Source organism: Xenopus tropicalis, chromosome 7 (assembly GCF_000004195.4).
Source record: "Xenopus tropicalis strain Nigerian chromosome 7, UCB_Xtro_10.0, whole genome shotgun sequence".
Classification (NCBI taxonomy): domain Eukaryota; kingdom Metazoa; phylum Chordata; class Amphibia; order Anura; family Pipidae; genus Xenopus; species Xenopus tropicalis.
Genome location: NC_030683.2, coordinates 17,147,838 through 17,161,723, shown reverse-complemented (window position 1 = coordinate 17,161,723; position 13,886 = coordinate 17,147,838). Strand labels below are relative to the sequence as shown.

General features: G+C 40.4%; 1 protein-coding gene across 2 annotated transcripts in view; it reads right to left on the bottom strand.

The window, feature by feature from the left end:
* Window positions 1–7,753, bottom strand: part of cabcoco1 (ciliary associated calcium binding coiled-coil 1) — an 88,296-nt gene extending 80,543 nt beyond the window's left edge. Inside the window, exons 1-2 of one of the 2 annotated variants that reach the window (XM_002939544.5) lie at window positions 7,578–7,753; window positions 1,827–1,930 (exon numbers count right to left, since the gene is read on the bottom strand). In XM_002939544.5, the coding sequence (XP_002939590.3) occupies window positions 1,827–1,930; window positions 7,578–7,580 (107 nt within the window). In that variant the 5' untranslated portion in view covers window positions 7,581–7,753. Of the gene's footprint in view, window positions 1–1,826; window positions 1,931–7,577 lie in introns of those variants that run through there. The other variant, XM_031906397.1, reaches the window with a different exon arrangement.
* Window positions 7,754–13,886: the final 6,133 nt, after the last annotated feature.

Genomic DNA, 13,886 nt, shown 5'->3' with positions numbered 1-13,886 from the left:
GCTGATCATTTACTGATAATTGTCTCTACGTGTGTTGTAGCAGAGGCTACACTATAATCTATTCTTCTATATATTTAGTTGCTTTGTTCCCGTAGAAAAATAAGTAATCACCATGAATTAGGCCAAATGGCTAGAAGCAGCAGGGCCCACTGACACCTGGGCCCACCGGGAGTTTTCCTGGTATCCTTGTGGGCCAGTCTGACACTGCCTAAGGGATATTGTACCCAGCTCTACACAAGAATCAATGACATGCCAGGCCAGCGGGGGGGGGGGGGGGGGGACTTAACACACATGCAGACGCAGAGTAATCATAGGGGTCATATTAGTGGTGTAAGATAAGAAAAAATGGCGCCGGCAACCAGGGTCGGGCTGGAGGGTGTGGGGCCAACCAGGGCTGCCCGGCTGCCCCCCCCCCCCCAGGTGCCAGGTCTGAAGCCTTCTGAATAATAGGTTCCATACCTGTAAAACTAGTTTCTGGATAATAAACCCTCTTTGTGCAAGTAACAGCTAACAGGTGCTATTTGATTTATATAATTTACAATATTTTTCTTGAGTGCTTCACAATTATTTATCATTCTGTAATGCGGAGCCACATAACCAGTGGGTGCACACCCTATGGCATCTCAGAAATTTGCCCTCTTCTACTATCCCGTTTTTATAAGTCATGTGATTTAAGGCTTTAGGTAAGTTTCGTTTCACGTGAAAAATGTGTTATTTATTTTTTACGTCACCAAGCATCACGCTATCCAAGACAAGGAAAGTCCCGCACGCAATATTAACCTATGGTGATCTGCAGACAGACATGAACAGAAATTCTAACGTACTGTAGATCTAAAACTGGTATAGGACCCATTTTCCAGAATGCTTGGGACCAATGGTATTCTGGAAAAGGGGTCTTTCTGGAATTTGAATTCCATACCTTAAGTCTTATAAAAAATTGATAAAACATTATTTAAACCCTAAAGGATTGTTTGTTTTGCCCCCAATAAGTATTAATTATATCTTACTTGGGATCAAATAGGTTAGATTCTGTTGAGGAAGCTGTGAATATTTTGGGGAGTTTGATGGATGAAGGGGAATGTGTTGTTTATACCACAATATCTTTTACCCAGTTAACAAACAGGTCTAAAAGAAGAGCCACCCTTGCCTTAGGCCAAAGCCCTGCAATAATATTTGGAACTGGTGGAATGTGTTTGTCTCAGATTCACTGATGGCAGTACTGATAATGTCATTGTAGGTGAAGAAACTGAAATGTGTGAAGTAAATGCAGAATTTACCTTGATGTGGATGGTGGTTTGTCAAATGAATGATGACAAATTAGTAACTTAACTAAATATATATATATTATATTTTGGATTGGTTTAAATACTTTCTACCATTTAAGCACTATACTTTAATATTTTTTTTATTTAAATGTCTGTTTAATTGTCATGCATCTATGTAAAACTTAACTACTGTATTTAAAACAGTGGGTCACATTCACTAACAATAGGCAAATTTGCACACTAAAGCTGGATTTTATAACCTGACCGATCGATATCTGGACAATTTCAGGCCAGATATCGGTCAGCCAGGCCCCTCGGTTCTGCCCCTACACGGGCCGATAAGCTGCCGAATCGGTCCAAGGGACCCATATCGGCAGCTATAATTGGCCCGTGTATGGGGGCCTTAAGGCAACCAATCAAGTTTTTTAGCTACCTGACAACAGATTGTTTGCTATGGATTACTGCCCAGGTGCAAATTTGCCAGGTTCTGGTAAATGAGACTGACTGTATCTTTAAGCAAAGACAAAAACTAAGCAGTTCTTATAGAATAAACAAGCATACCTTTGCACACCAGCAACATCTTGTTCCAAGAGGGAATTAATTTGAGCTATAGACAGAATTGCAGATGAGGAAAAGTTCTGGGTATCACAAGGTATTATATCTTCCTGTAAAGTAAATAAAGCAGAAAAAAACTGTCATTACCGAAAGAACACAGGCAGTAGTATGTACACTATATTAATCCTTATTTATATAATGCTACATGGATACACAAGGCCATTTCTAGCAATACATTAATAATACAAATAAGTGGAACAATGTAATGAATAAAAAATAGATGCTGTTATAGTCACAAAAGAAGGAAGAGTTCCTTGCCCAACTGTGCTTACGCTCTTAGTGGATGGATAGCTTACAGACATAAATAAGAGTGTAATAAGCAGTGTCGGACTGGCCAATCAGGATACCAGGAAAAGTCCCGGTGGGCCCAGATGTCAGAAAGCCCTCCTGCTCCTGACCATTTGGCCTGCTTTATGGTCGTTCACTATTTCTGAATGGGAAGAAAGAGGAAAAATAGATGGAAGAATAGATGCTAGCATGTAAATAAACGAGATTAGGAGAATAAAGAGGTTGGGTGAGAAAAATAGTTTGGAGAGTGGGCCTATGGTCTAAGGTTTTCTGGTGGGCCCCTGGGAACTCAGTCCGACACTGGTACTAAGTGCTGCATTTCACAGTGTTTGTAACATTGGTTCCTAATTACCAACATTTAATAACATGATGTGTTTCAAGAAGTAGGATTTGTTTTGAAGTCACTGTTGGGTTCCATAGAGATGACTTTAAAGGAGAACTATACCCCCGTGTGTAAAAAGCACCCATAACTATCACTGCCTAGACCCCCCTCACTTCTCCTTTATCGCATTGTTTTAAGTTTGGGTTAGTTATGGGTGCTTTTTGCGCCCGGGGGGTATAGTTCTCCTTTAAAAAAGGATTCGAGAACTAATGAGCAGAATACTACACATTAAGGGGCAGATTTATCAAAAGTCGAGTTTGTATTTTTTTTGATTCGATCAAATATGCAAATGCGAATATACTTGAGAATATTCTTAGGAATTCCGAATAGTCTGTATTCATTAAGTACAGACTGTATTTAAGAAATGTATTACAGAAAAAATCCTGGAAAAGTCGCCAGAAAAAAACAAGTAAAAGCTGTTGAGGTTGAATATAAGTCAAACAGAAATGTCTCTACCAATGTTATTTATCTATTTATACAGATTAGTAAAACTTTTACTTTTTTAGCCTGATTAAAATTGAATGAAACAATGTGATTCTCTCCAGCGTGCCACAAAATGCGCAAAGGAGTATTCTGTTGTATTTTTTCTAGAGATGCACAGAATCCACTATTTTAGGATCCAGCTGGACCCCTGAATCCTTTGCGGAAGATTTGGGTGAATACTGAACTGAATACGAATCCTAGTTTGCATATGCAAAGTAGGATAAGCAAGGGTTAAAGGAGAAGGAAAGTCAAAATCTATTAAGCACACTATTAAATAGTACTACTATTGCTGTGTAAAAACGCTATATTCCTGGCTTGCCCAATGAAAGATTTACAGAGATACACATACTAGAACCTACATACTTGTTTCAGTGAACGGCGCCGCCATCTTGTCCAGCATGTCACAGAGTGTCCCCCCCCACCCCACAGCATGTCACAGAGTGTCCTCCGCTCCGTTCACTGCTCATCTGCCACAAACCCCCCCCCCACAGCATGCCACAGATCATCCTCCGCCGGCAGCACCCCCCCCCGCCGCTACTCGCATCTGCCATACAGCGCTACACTGTCAGGAAAAGATATACTCACCCACCCCCCTTCCCCGCCGCTCCCCGCTCCTGCCACAAACCCTCCGCCGCTCCCCGCACCTGCCCCCCCGCTCCCCCTGCTCCCCCCACCTGCATGTCACAAAGTTCTCCGTCGCTGCGTCGCCAATGCAACCAGACGCTCATGCTGTGTGCAGGGCCGGATTTCAAAACCGCCCGCCCCGAGGCCGCCCCCGGTCGCACGCCCCCCCCCGAGTGCGCATGCGCGCACACCCCTAAATACCCCCCCTGAGTGCGCGTGCGTGAAAAGCGGTAGTGCGCATGTGCGAACAGCAGCGGCGGGGGGTGTTTAGGGGGTGTGTGCAGGGTAGGGGTTGGGGATGCAAGCGGGCATACGCCGTAGGCCAAACTTGCATACGGAGCAGTGGGGAGAAGTCCCCATTGCTCCGTATGGGAACACAAATTTTAACATTTAACATGCGCCGCCTACAGTAAAAAGTCACCAAGTCTGGGAAGGAGCAATGCATTATGGGAATCTTCTCTACCCTGATCAGCGTTTTTTTTCCTGTTTGGCTTCTGATCATCTTAACAGGTGAAATATGGGGAGACTTAACGGCACTACTGAGACAACTGAAGGTATGCCTGCAGCTTGGGATTAACACTTTATTAGCCTTTCCTTCTCCTTTAAAGACAACCGCACACTTTGGGGTATATTTATTAGGGATGCATGGAATCCAGAATTTTGTTCGGTATTTCAGGGTTCGGATTCAGCCGAATCCATGCCGAATGCATATGCTAATAACGGGTTTCCATTTTCTGGATAAAGCATCCCATATCTGCACTACCCCCAGAAGACCCCTGCCCTAGTCTATAAAAGGGAGGGCTTCCCATAATTTCTATGTATGCCACTCTGTATAGACTGTGGATGCTGAAAGATAAATTTAGGCACGAAGTCTCAGTAAAGAGAAACCTGGACCCTAATCTAAGCTGGAGAGTTTAGTGGAATTCAGGGAATGGGACCCTGTAAATGAGGTTTGTAGTAAGTGGCAGGATAGCTACTCTAACACTGGCTCTAGGAGTATGAGATGAGACAGACATAAAAAAAAAATATATAAACAACCGCAAAAGATCCTCTGCACTCACCCATTATCAATATGTAGAAATAGGACATTAAGACATTTCTGTGCATTCAGCTACTAAGAAATGCCTTCCCTCCCCCCCCCCCCCCCCCAGACCCAAAAGAGGGATTGTTTGTCCATACATTGCAATATACTTCAAGCTGCCCAACTACGTCAAAGTCATCCCTTCTGGCCAGTCCTACACTGACCTATATAAGTAATTTAAGATTAGTACTGAGCAAAGGGACTAAGTTTTACCTGCAACATTCTTGCTTATAAGGTTAAAACCCCATATGGTTGCCCTTTTATTGGCTCCATTGGGATCACCGGACTGTAGCTGGGAAGAGTGGGGGCTACAACATGGAGCTGGCCACTGCTCCTGTATAAACAATAACACAAGAAAAAGGGAAAGTTGTGCTCAACCGCTCAAACTGTAAACCATTAGGCGGGGGTGCAATGAGGTTGTGACCACAAAATACATATAAACAACCGCAAAAGATCCTCTGCACTCACTCATTATCAATATGTAGAAATAGGACATTAAGACATTTCTGTGCATTCAGCTACTAAGAAATGCCTTCCCTCCCCACCCCAAAAACAGGGATTGTTTGTCCATACATTGCAATATATTCAAGCTGGCCAACTACGTCAAAGTCATCCCTTCTGGCCAGTCCTACACTGACCTATATAAGTAATTTAAGATTAGTACTGAGCAAAGGGACATAAAAAAAAAACCAGACGCATTTCATACCAACAAAGTTGAGAAAGTGCCGAGCTTATTTAGCTCAAAATATAGTTGCCTTTTTAGGATCAGACTTTCCCCATGTGAAATGTGATATGAATAAACTGTTTACTGCTTTGAAGAGAGAGGCAGGTGTCATTTTCCATTGTTTCCAATTATGGAACGTATCAAAGAATGGAATCTTTATCTCTAGGTGAGGATTTGAGGATGAGAATTGGCAGTGAGCTCCGCTGATATCTTCTCTTATTTATTGCAGTGTATTGTAACATTGTAATGCTCTGGGTAAGGAGCAATCCCTTGTAGGCAGATTCAAAGATCTTACACGATTGTGTAGCCCCCAGAATACCTTGTATGTATGTATGTATGTATGTATAACTTTATTTAAAAAGCGCCACAAGGGTACGCAGCAATGTACAATCTTACAGAATACAAATTTACACACAGGGAGGACAAGTGATATAATAAATAAATACAATTAATATATATATGTATATATATAAGTGCCATGTGGGAGGTCCCTGCCCCGTAGAGCTTGTGTCTGTGGTTTTCTATAACTAAACAGTGTATCAATAAATACCTTTTCTGTTTCAAATATATATACATAGACAATGTTTCTAAAAGCACCAGCCCTTAAATAGATCCCATATCTGTACAGGTATGTGATCCATTATCCGGAAACATGTTATCGAGAAAGTTCTGAATTATGGAAAGGCCGTCTCCCATAAACATTTTGAAAATGATTTTCCTTTTCTCTGTAATTATAAAAATATGTATATGTAAAAAATGTGCTCATCACTGTCTGTTACAGGTATGGGATCCATTATTCGGAAACTCTTTATCCAGAAAGCTCCGAATTATAGAAAGGCCATCTCCCATAGACTCCATTACAGGCAAATAATTCTAATTTTTAAAAATGTTTTCCTTTTTCTCTGTAATAATAAAACAGTACCTGTACTTGATCCCAACTAAGATATAATTACCCCTTATTGGGAGCAGAACAGCCCTATTGGGTTTATTTAATGGTTAAATGATTCCCTTTTCTCTGTAATAATAAAACAGTACCTGTACTTGATCCCAACTAAGATATAATTACCCCTTATTGGGGGCAGAACAGCCCTATTGGGTTTATTTAATGGTTAAATGATTCCCTTTTCTCTGTAATAATAAAACAGTACCTGTACTTGATCCCAACTAAGATATAATTACCCCTTATTGGGGGCAGAACAGCCCTATTGGGTTTATTTAATGGTTAAATGATTCCCTTTTCTGTGTAATAATAAAACAGTACCTGTACTTGATCCCAACTAAGATATAATTACCCCTTATTGGGGGCAGAACAGCCCTATTGGGTTTATTTCATGGTTAAATGATTTCCTTTTCTCTGTAATAATAAAACAGTACCTGTACTTGATCCCAACTAAGATATAATTACCCCTTATTGGGGCAGAACAGTCCTATTGGGTTTATTTAATGGTTAAATGATTCCCTTTTCTCTGTAATAATAAAATAGTACCTGTACTTGATCCCAACTAAGATATAATTACCCCTTATTGGGGGCAGAACAATCCTATTGGGTTTATTTAATGGTTAAATGATTCCCTTTTCTCTGTAATAATAAAACAGTACCTGTACTTGATCCCAACTAAGATATAATCAATCTTTGTTCCAAATTACATAAAGATCCCTTATCTGTAAAACCCCAGGTTCTGAGCATTCTGGATAATAGGTCCCATACCTGTACTATTAAATAAGCTAAGGCCAACTCAGACCCCAGCTAAGGTCAGTGACCTCTAGTTTAAAGCAAATCATTTAAAAAATATTAAAACAAAAAACCTGAAGAGTTGCTAAGAGCAGGCCATTCTATAGCTGAAAAGTGAACTATCCTTTTAATGAACTTGGGTAAATGAAAACCGTATGTTTCTTCAAACTTCACAAAATCACATAATTCAGGGATAATATCAGCACTCATGCTGTTGTTGAACTACAGCTTCTAGAATCTCCATGAAAGTTTTCATTTGTTTGTTGGATATTGGGGAGCCGCACTACAATACAGCTGGGGGCTGCGGGATAGATATCCCTGATCTATATAATATATAATGAAAGCATCTCACAATTATTACATAATATAATAAAGCCATATACCATGTTTCTACTCTCTCCAGTCCAGGCTCCTGTGATGTCCTGTGGGCCAATGTAATTGTGTTTCTTCTATACCCTAAAAACCATAATGAAAATATCCAGATATATCCACTCAGCTCTAACCTCTGGGCTCCCAGCGATCAGCACTAAGTTGGTTGTGTGTGTACCGTTGCTAAGGGCTTTATGCGTTGCCAAGGAAGCTGCAGCAGCTGAATAGGCTCAGTCAGGGAGAGCTCATTAACAACTGAAGGGGTGAGGAACATTCAGTAAGATAGTTTTTTTTTTTTATTCTATTTTTCAGGCAAACTAATTGTCTTTAGTTTTCAACCAGAAAAACACAAGACTGCAGAGGTAACTGGTGACAAGTTGCTGATCCATATTGCAACTCCCCCCCCCTTACATTTATTAGTTGGTTCGGACCACAGCATAGTGGCATGAAGTGGTGCTTGTGTGTGTGTGTCTTCGCTTATGTTTGCTGGATGTTTGACACTGTTTATTTGTAACAATGAACATAGGCGGATTTTCCATAAGGCTAGAGGCTAAGCCTCCCCAAACCTGCTTGGCACATTAAAAAAAAACAAAAAAACTCTGTTTCTGCACTGTGCTGGAAATTTGTTCCTGCAAGCCTGTTTTGCTGTGCTCCGATTGGATCTTTCTTCTTGTGGATTCTCCAACCAGAGCACAGCTTTCTTGACAGACAGTAAAATTGACCAATCAGAGCACAGATGCACACAGGGATCGGGAGATTTTGCAAACTGGAAGCAGTGCAGAAATGAAGACTGAAAAGAAGAATCTGCAGGCTGTAAACTTTACTTAAGAACCAACTCCCAACTTTTGCTGCAGTTTTCATCCCACAGGTACTATACACAGGTACTATACACAGGCACTATACACAGGTACTATACACAGGTACTATACACAGGTACTATACACAGGTACTATACCCAGGCACTATACCCAGGCACTATACACAGGTACTATACACAGGTACTATACACAGGTACTATACACAGGCACTATACACAGGTACTATACCCAGGTACTATACACAGGTACTATACACAGGTACTATACACAGGTACTATACACAGGCACTATACACAGGCACTATACCCAGGCACTATACACAGGTACTATACACAGGTACTATACCCAGGTACTATACACAGGTACTATACACAGGCACTATACACAGGCACTATACACAGGCACTATACCCAGGTACTATACACAGGTACTATACACAGGTACTATACACAGGCACTATACCCAGGTACTATACACAGGTACTATACACAGGTACTATACCCAGGTACTATACACAGGTACTATACACAGGTACTATACACAGGCACTATACACAGGCACTATACCCAGGTACTATACACAGGTACTATACACAGGTACTATACCCAGGTACTATACCCAGGTACTATACCCAGGTACTATACACAGGCACTATACACAGGCACTATACACAGGTACTATACACAGGTACTATACACAGGCACTATACCCAGGTACTATACCCAGGTACTATACACAGGCACTATACACAGGCACTATACCCAGGTACTATACACAGGTACTATACACAGGTACTATACACAGGTACTATACCCAGGTACTATACCCAGGTACTATACCCAGGCACTATACACAGGTACTATACACAGGTACTATACACAGGTACTATACACAGGTACTATACACAGGCACTATACCCAGGTACTATACCCAGGTACTATACCCAGGTACTATACCCAGGTACTATACACAGGTACTATACACAGGCACTATACACAGGTACTATACACAGGTACTATACACAGGCACTATACACAGGCACTATACACAGGTACTATACCCAGGTACTATACACAGGTACTATACACAGGCACTATACACAGGCACTATACCCAGGCACTATACATTTCTAAAGAATCACTAGCTGACATTAAATTGTTTTTTGCCTGACCTGACATCTATAATAATTTATAATCTATCCCCTACCCTAACACATGGAGGGTAAGTTAACTCGTTCCCTCTGAAAAAGCTCATTGTGTGTTTATATATTATTTTTTGCACTTACTATTTTTTTTTTTTGTCATTGTTTTGTTCATTTATAGTAAGTTACAGTGGGGCCAATGTTGTGTATCAGTGCCAGTGTTATAGTGCCAGGGCCTGAATATCTACCATCAGTACCCACTGTGTCTCAGTGTATATAATGTGCTGGGTTTGTAAATACGGACTGCGTCTCACTGTATATAATGGGGAGTCAGTACCCACTGCCTTTCTTGCTATAAAACTAACATAAACACATCTAAAGGGGTGGTTCACTTTTAAGTTAACCTTTAGTATGTTATAAAATGGCCTATTCCTAGCAGCTTTGCAATTGGTCTTCCTAATTAATTTTTTTGAATAATTTGCCTCTGTTCTGCCTCTATACAGATTTCAAATGGGGGCCAAAAATATTGCTCTGCGAGGCTACAATTTTATTATTATTATAATTTTGTATTACTTATTTTTCCAAGTAGGCCCCTTAACTATTCATATTCCCATCTCTTGTTTAATCCACTACCTGGTTGCCAGGGTAAATAAGACCCTAGCAACCAGATAGCTGCTGAAATACCAAATGGAGAGCTGCTGAACAAAAAGCTAAATAACTGAAAAACCATTAAAAATAAAAGTGAATTCGAATGCGAACTACCCCTTTAAGCTAACTGATCCCAAACACAAATGTTTGCAGATCCCCTCACAGAAGTGCACGTAGGAATGCTTTTACATCCTAAACATTTTAGGGTAAAAAAAAGCACCCCCACCCGCACTGTTGTACAGTATCCCTGGGAGTCAGTGGGAACGGCAAGAGGTAGTTGGGAGGTTAACTTTTTATGCCAGCAGCGAATCCACTAAGTGTCACATTAGCTGTAGGTCAGTCTGTGTATGGGCCATCTTTAGCCTCCCCAAACAAAAAAGTCACCCTCCGCCTATGCTGGTAGACAGGCTTTCCATTATTCGGAGCTTTCTGGATATCGGGTTTCCGGATAAGGGATCCCATACCTGTATATATATATATACATATATATATATATATAATAGCAAATGTAGTGCCCGTTGGCAATGATGGAGATGGTGATGGCAATTTTAACTCAGTGCACTATATGCAAGTTAACATTGCTGCTTAACAGGGGACTATGGGTGGGGACAGTAGAGGAAGCCCCATTATTTGGTGAAGAGTTGTCAGTCTATTCGCACTGGTGCTTTTAATTGGGAACCCATTAGCCAGACAAACCATGACAAACTTTGTCATGATCCCCAGCCAAACAAATGGCCATATAGACAGCTCCTTGTACAAAGCATTGCTGGGCAGGAAATAACAGGAACCGCACTTTGTTTGGTCTCCCAGTATTAGTGACTGGCACAGTATGGCCCCCAACATTTCATGACAGGTACAGCATAACCTCTAACATTATTTAACAGGCACAGTTTGGCCCCCAGCATTTCATGATAAGCACAGCGTGGCCAGTAACAAGTCATGATTATATGCAATAAGAGGTTTCATTGTTTCATGTTTCATTATGTACCATCCTTTTCTACTGACTATGTGCCTTTTTCTGTTTCTTTTTATTTTACCCCAAATCTACCCTGGTGTTGTGTCTTATAGGCACCTGGAAAGCAGAGAATTCTAGTTATTGCTAATAGCAAAAGTGTAAGCTGTGCTCACTTTAAACATGTTTATAGTATTAATGCCCAGAGAAGGTGTGCGCACAGTATTCATATAAATGGAAAAAGATTCTCTCCATTTGTTGACAGGGTAAGAGAATCAGCAAGGCAAGGGAATCAATTCCACAGTCTTTATATATACGAAACTGTATACTCAGGAGCACCTCTTCACTAAGCAGATGGTGGTTGAATGCATTTTTATTACAATGTATTTCTGCAGAATGAAAAGAAAATAGGGCTTTACATTTATAAGTTCTTACTGAAATGCATATATTACTTTCTGTGGTCAAGGATACTCAATCCTAAACCTTCTAGCATTCATTCTGCGTATAATTGCACTTATGCATACTGTACAAGGGGGAGTGCTCATACTTTGTGGATGTGCCACAGACTTCTCTACTCATTACCAGAGAACTGCACCAGCAATTTAAGACCAGCAGAAGTCCTGTTGCTTTTGTGGACTGAGGAGAATATTTAGGCTGATCTCTGTAAATAACACAAAAAACTAAAAGGTGTGTGAGAGATAAGCTCTCTTTGGAATCTGTCTGAAGATAAAATGCAGCCAAACATTTAACATTAAAGGGGACATATCCTATAAAAACTTAAAATGTACCAGGGAATTATACTCCTCTAGATATAGAAGGATTGTGCTAAAAAAGTTGTGTTTCGGGCTGATTTATTGAGAAATTCGCCCAAAACCCCACTAGCCCCGCCCATCTGTGCCACTTCCTGCTGGCTGAATTCTCTGGATGAGCTGGGGAGCCGGCGGCCCTCCGTACACTGCACTGTAGGATAGGAACCAATCAGCAGCTAGACTGACCTGATAGGGAACTGAAACCTGTCTGTGCTTGTGTGACTGCAGGGTTGTGATTGGCTCTCCCCCTCCTACTGTGCTTCTGGCAGGGACCGTTAGGACACGCCCACCCCTCATTTCAAACTCAGACACAGAAGTGATAGGATCTATAGGGAGCTCCAATAAAGGGGCCATTGTTACAGATAGGATTAATGTTTAGCCCAAAGGGAAACCAGCACCGTATATTATTCATAATTGCCTACAGGGTTAGGGGTTTTCCTTTATCCAATATGTCTCCTTTAACAAGGTACAGGTATGGGATCAGAATTTTAAAACTGACCTTTTTCTCTGTAATAATAAAACAGTACCTGTACTTGATCCCAACTAAGATATAATTACCCCTTATTGGGGGCAGAACAGCCCTATTGGGTTTATTTCATGGTTAAATGATTCCTTTTTCTCTGTAATAATAAAACAGTACCTGTAATTGATCCCAACTAAGATATAATTACCCCTTATTGGGGGCAGAACAGCCCTATTGGGTTTATTTCATGGTTAAATGATTCCCTTTTCTCTGTAATAATAAAACAGTACCTGTACTTGATCCCAACTAAGATATAATTACCCCTTATTGGGGGGCAGAACAGCCCTATTGGGTTTATTTAATGGTTAAATGATTCCCTTTTCTCTGTAATAATAAAACAGTACCTGTACTTGATCCCAACTAAGATATAATTACCCCTTATTGGGGGCAGAACAGCCCTATTGGGTTTATTTCATGGTTAAATGATTCCCTTTTCTCTGTAATAATAAAACAGTACTTGTACTTGATCCCAACTAAGATATAATTACCCCTTATTGGGGGCAGAACAGTCCTATTGGGTTTATTTCATGGTTAAATGATTCCCTTTTCTCTGTAATAATAAAACAGTACTTGTACTTGATCCCAACTAAGATATAATTACCCCTTATTGGGGGCAGAACAGCCCTATTGGGTTTATTTCATGGTTAAATGATTCCTTTTTCTCTGTAATAATAAAACAGTACCTGTAATTGATCCCAACTAAGATATAATTACCCCTTATTGGGGGCAGAACAGCCCTATTGGGTTTATTTCATGGTTAAATGATTCCCTTTTCTCTGTAATAATAAAACAGTACCTGTACTTGATCCCAACTAAGATATAATTACCCCTTATTGGGGGGCAGAACAGCCCTATTGGGTTTATTTAATGGTTAAATGATTCCCTTTTCTCTGTAATAATAAAACAGTACCTGTACTTGATCCCAACTAAGATATAATTACCCCTTATTGGGGGCAGAACAGCCCTATTGGGTTTATTTCATGGTTAAATGATTCCCTTTTCTCTGTAATAATAAAACAGTACTTGTACTTGATCCCAACTAAGATATAATTACCCCTTATTGGGGGCAGAACAGTCCTATTGGGTTTATTTCATGGTTAAATGATTCCCTTTTCTCTGTAATAATAAAACAGTACTTGTACTTGATCCCAACTAAGATATAATTACCCCTTATTGGGGCAGAACAGCCCTATTGGGTTTATGTCATGGTTAAATGATTCCCTTTTCTCTGTAATAATAAAACAGTACCTGTACTTGATCCCAACTAAGATATAATTACCCCTTATTGGGGGCAGAACAGCCCTATTGGGTTTATTTAATGGTTAAATGATTCCCTTTTCTCTGTAATAATAAAACAGTACCTGTAATTGATCCCAACTAAGTTATAATTGATCGTTATTGGAGGCAATTCCATATAGTTGCACTCAACACT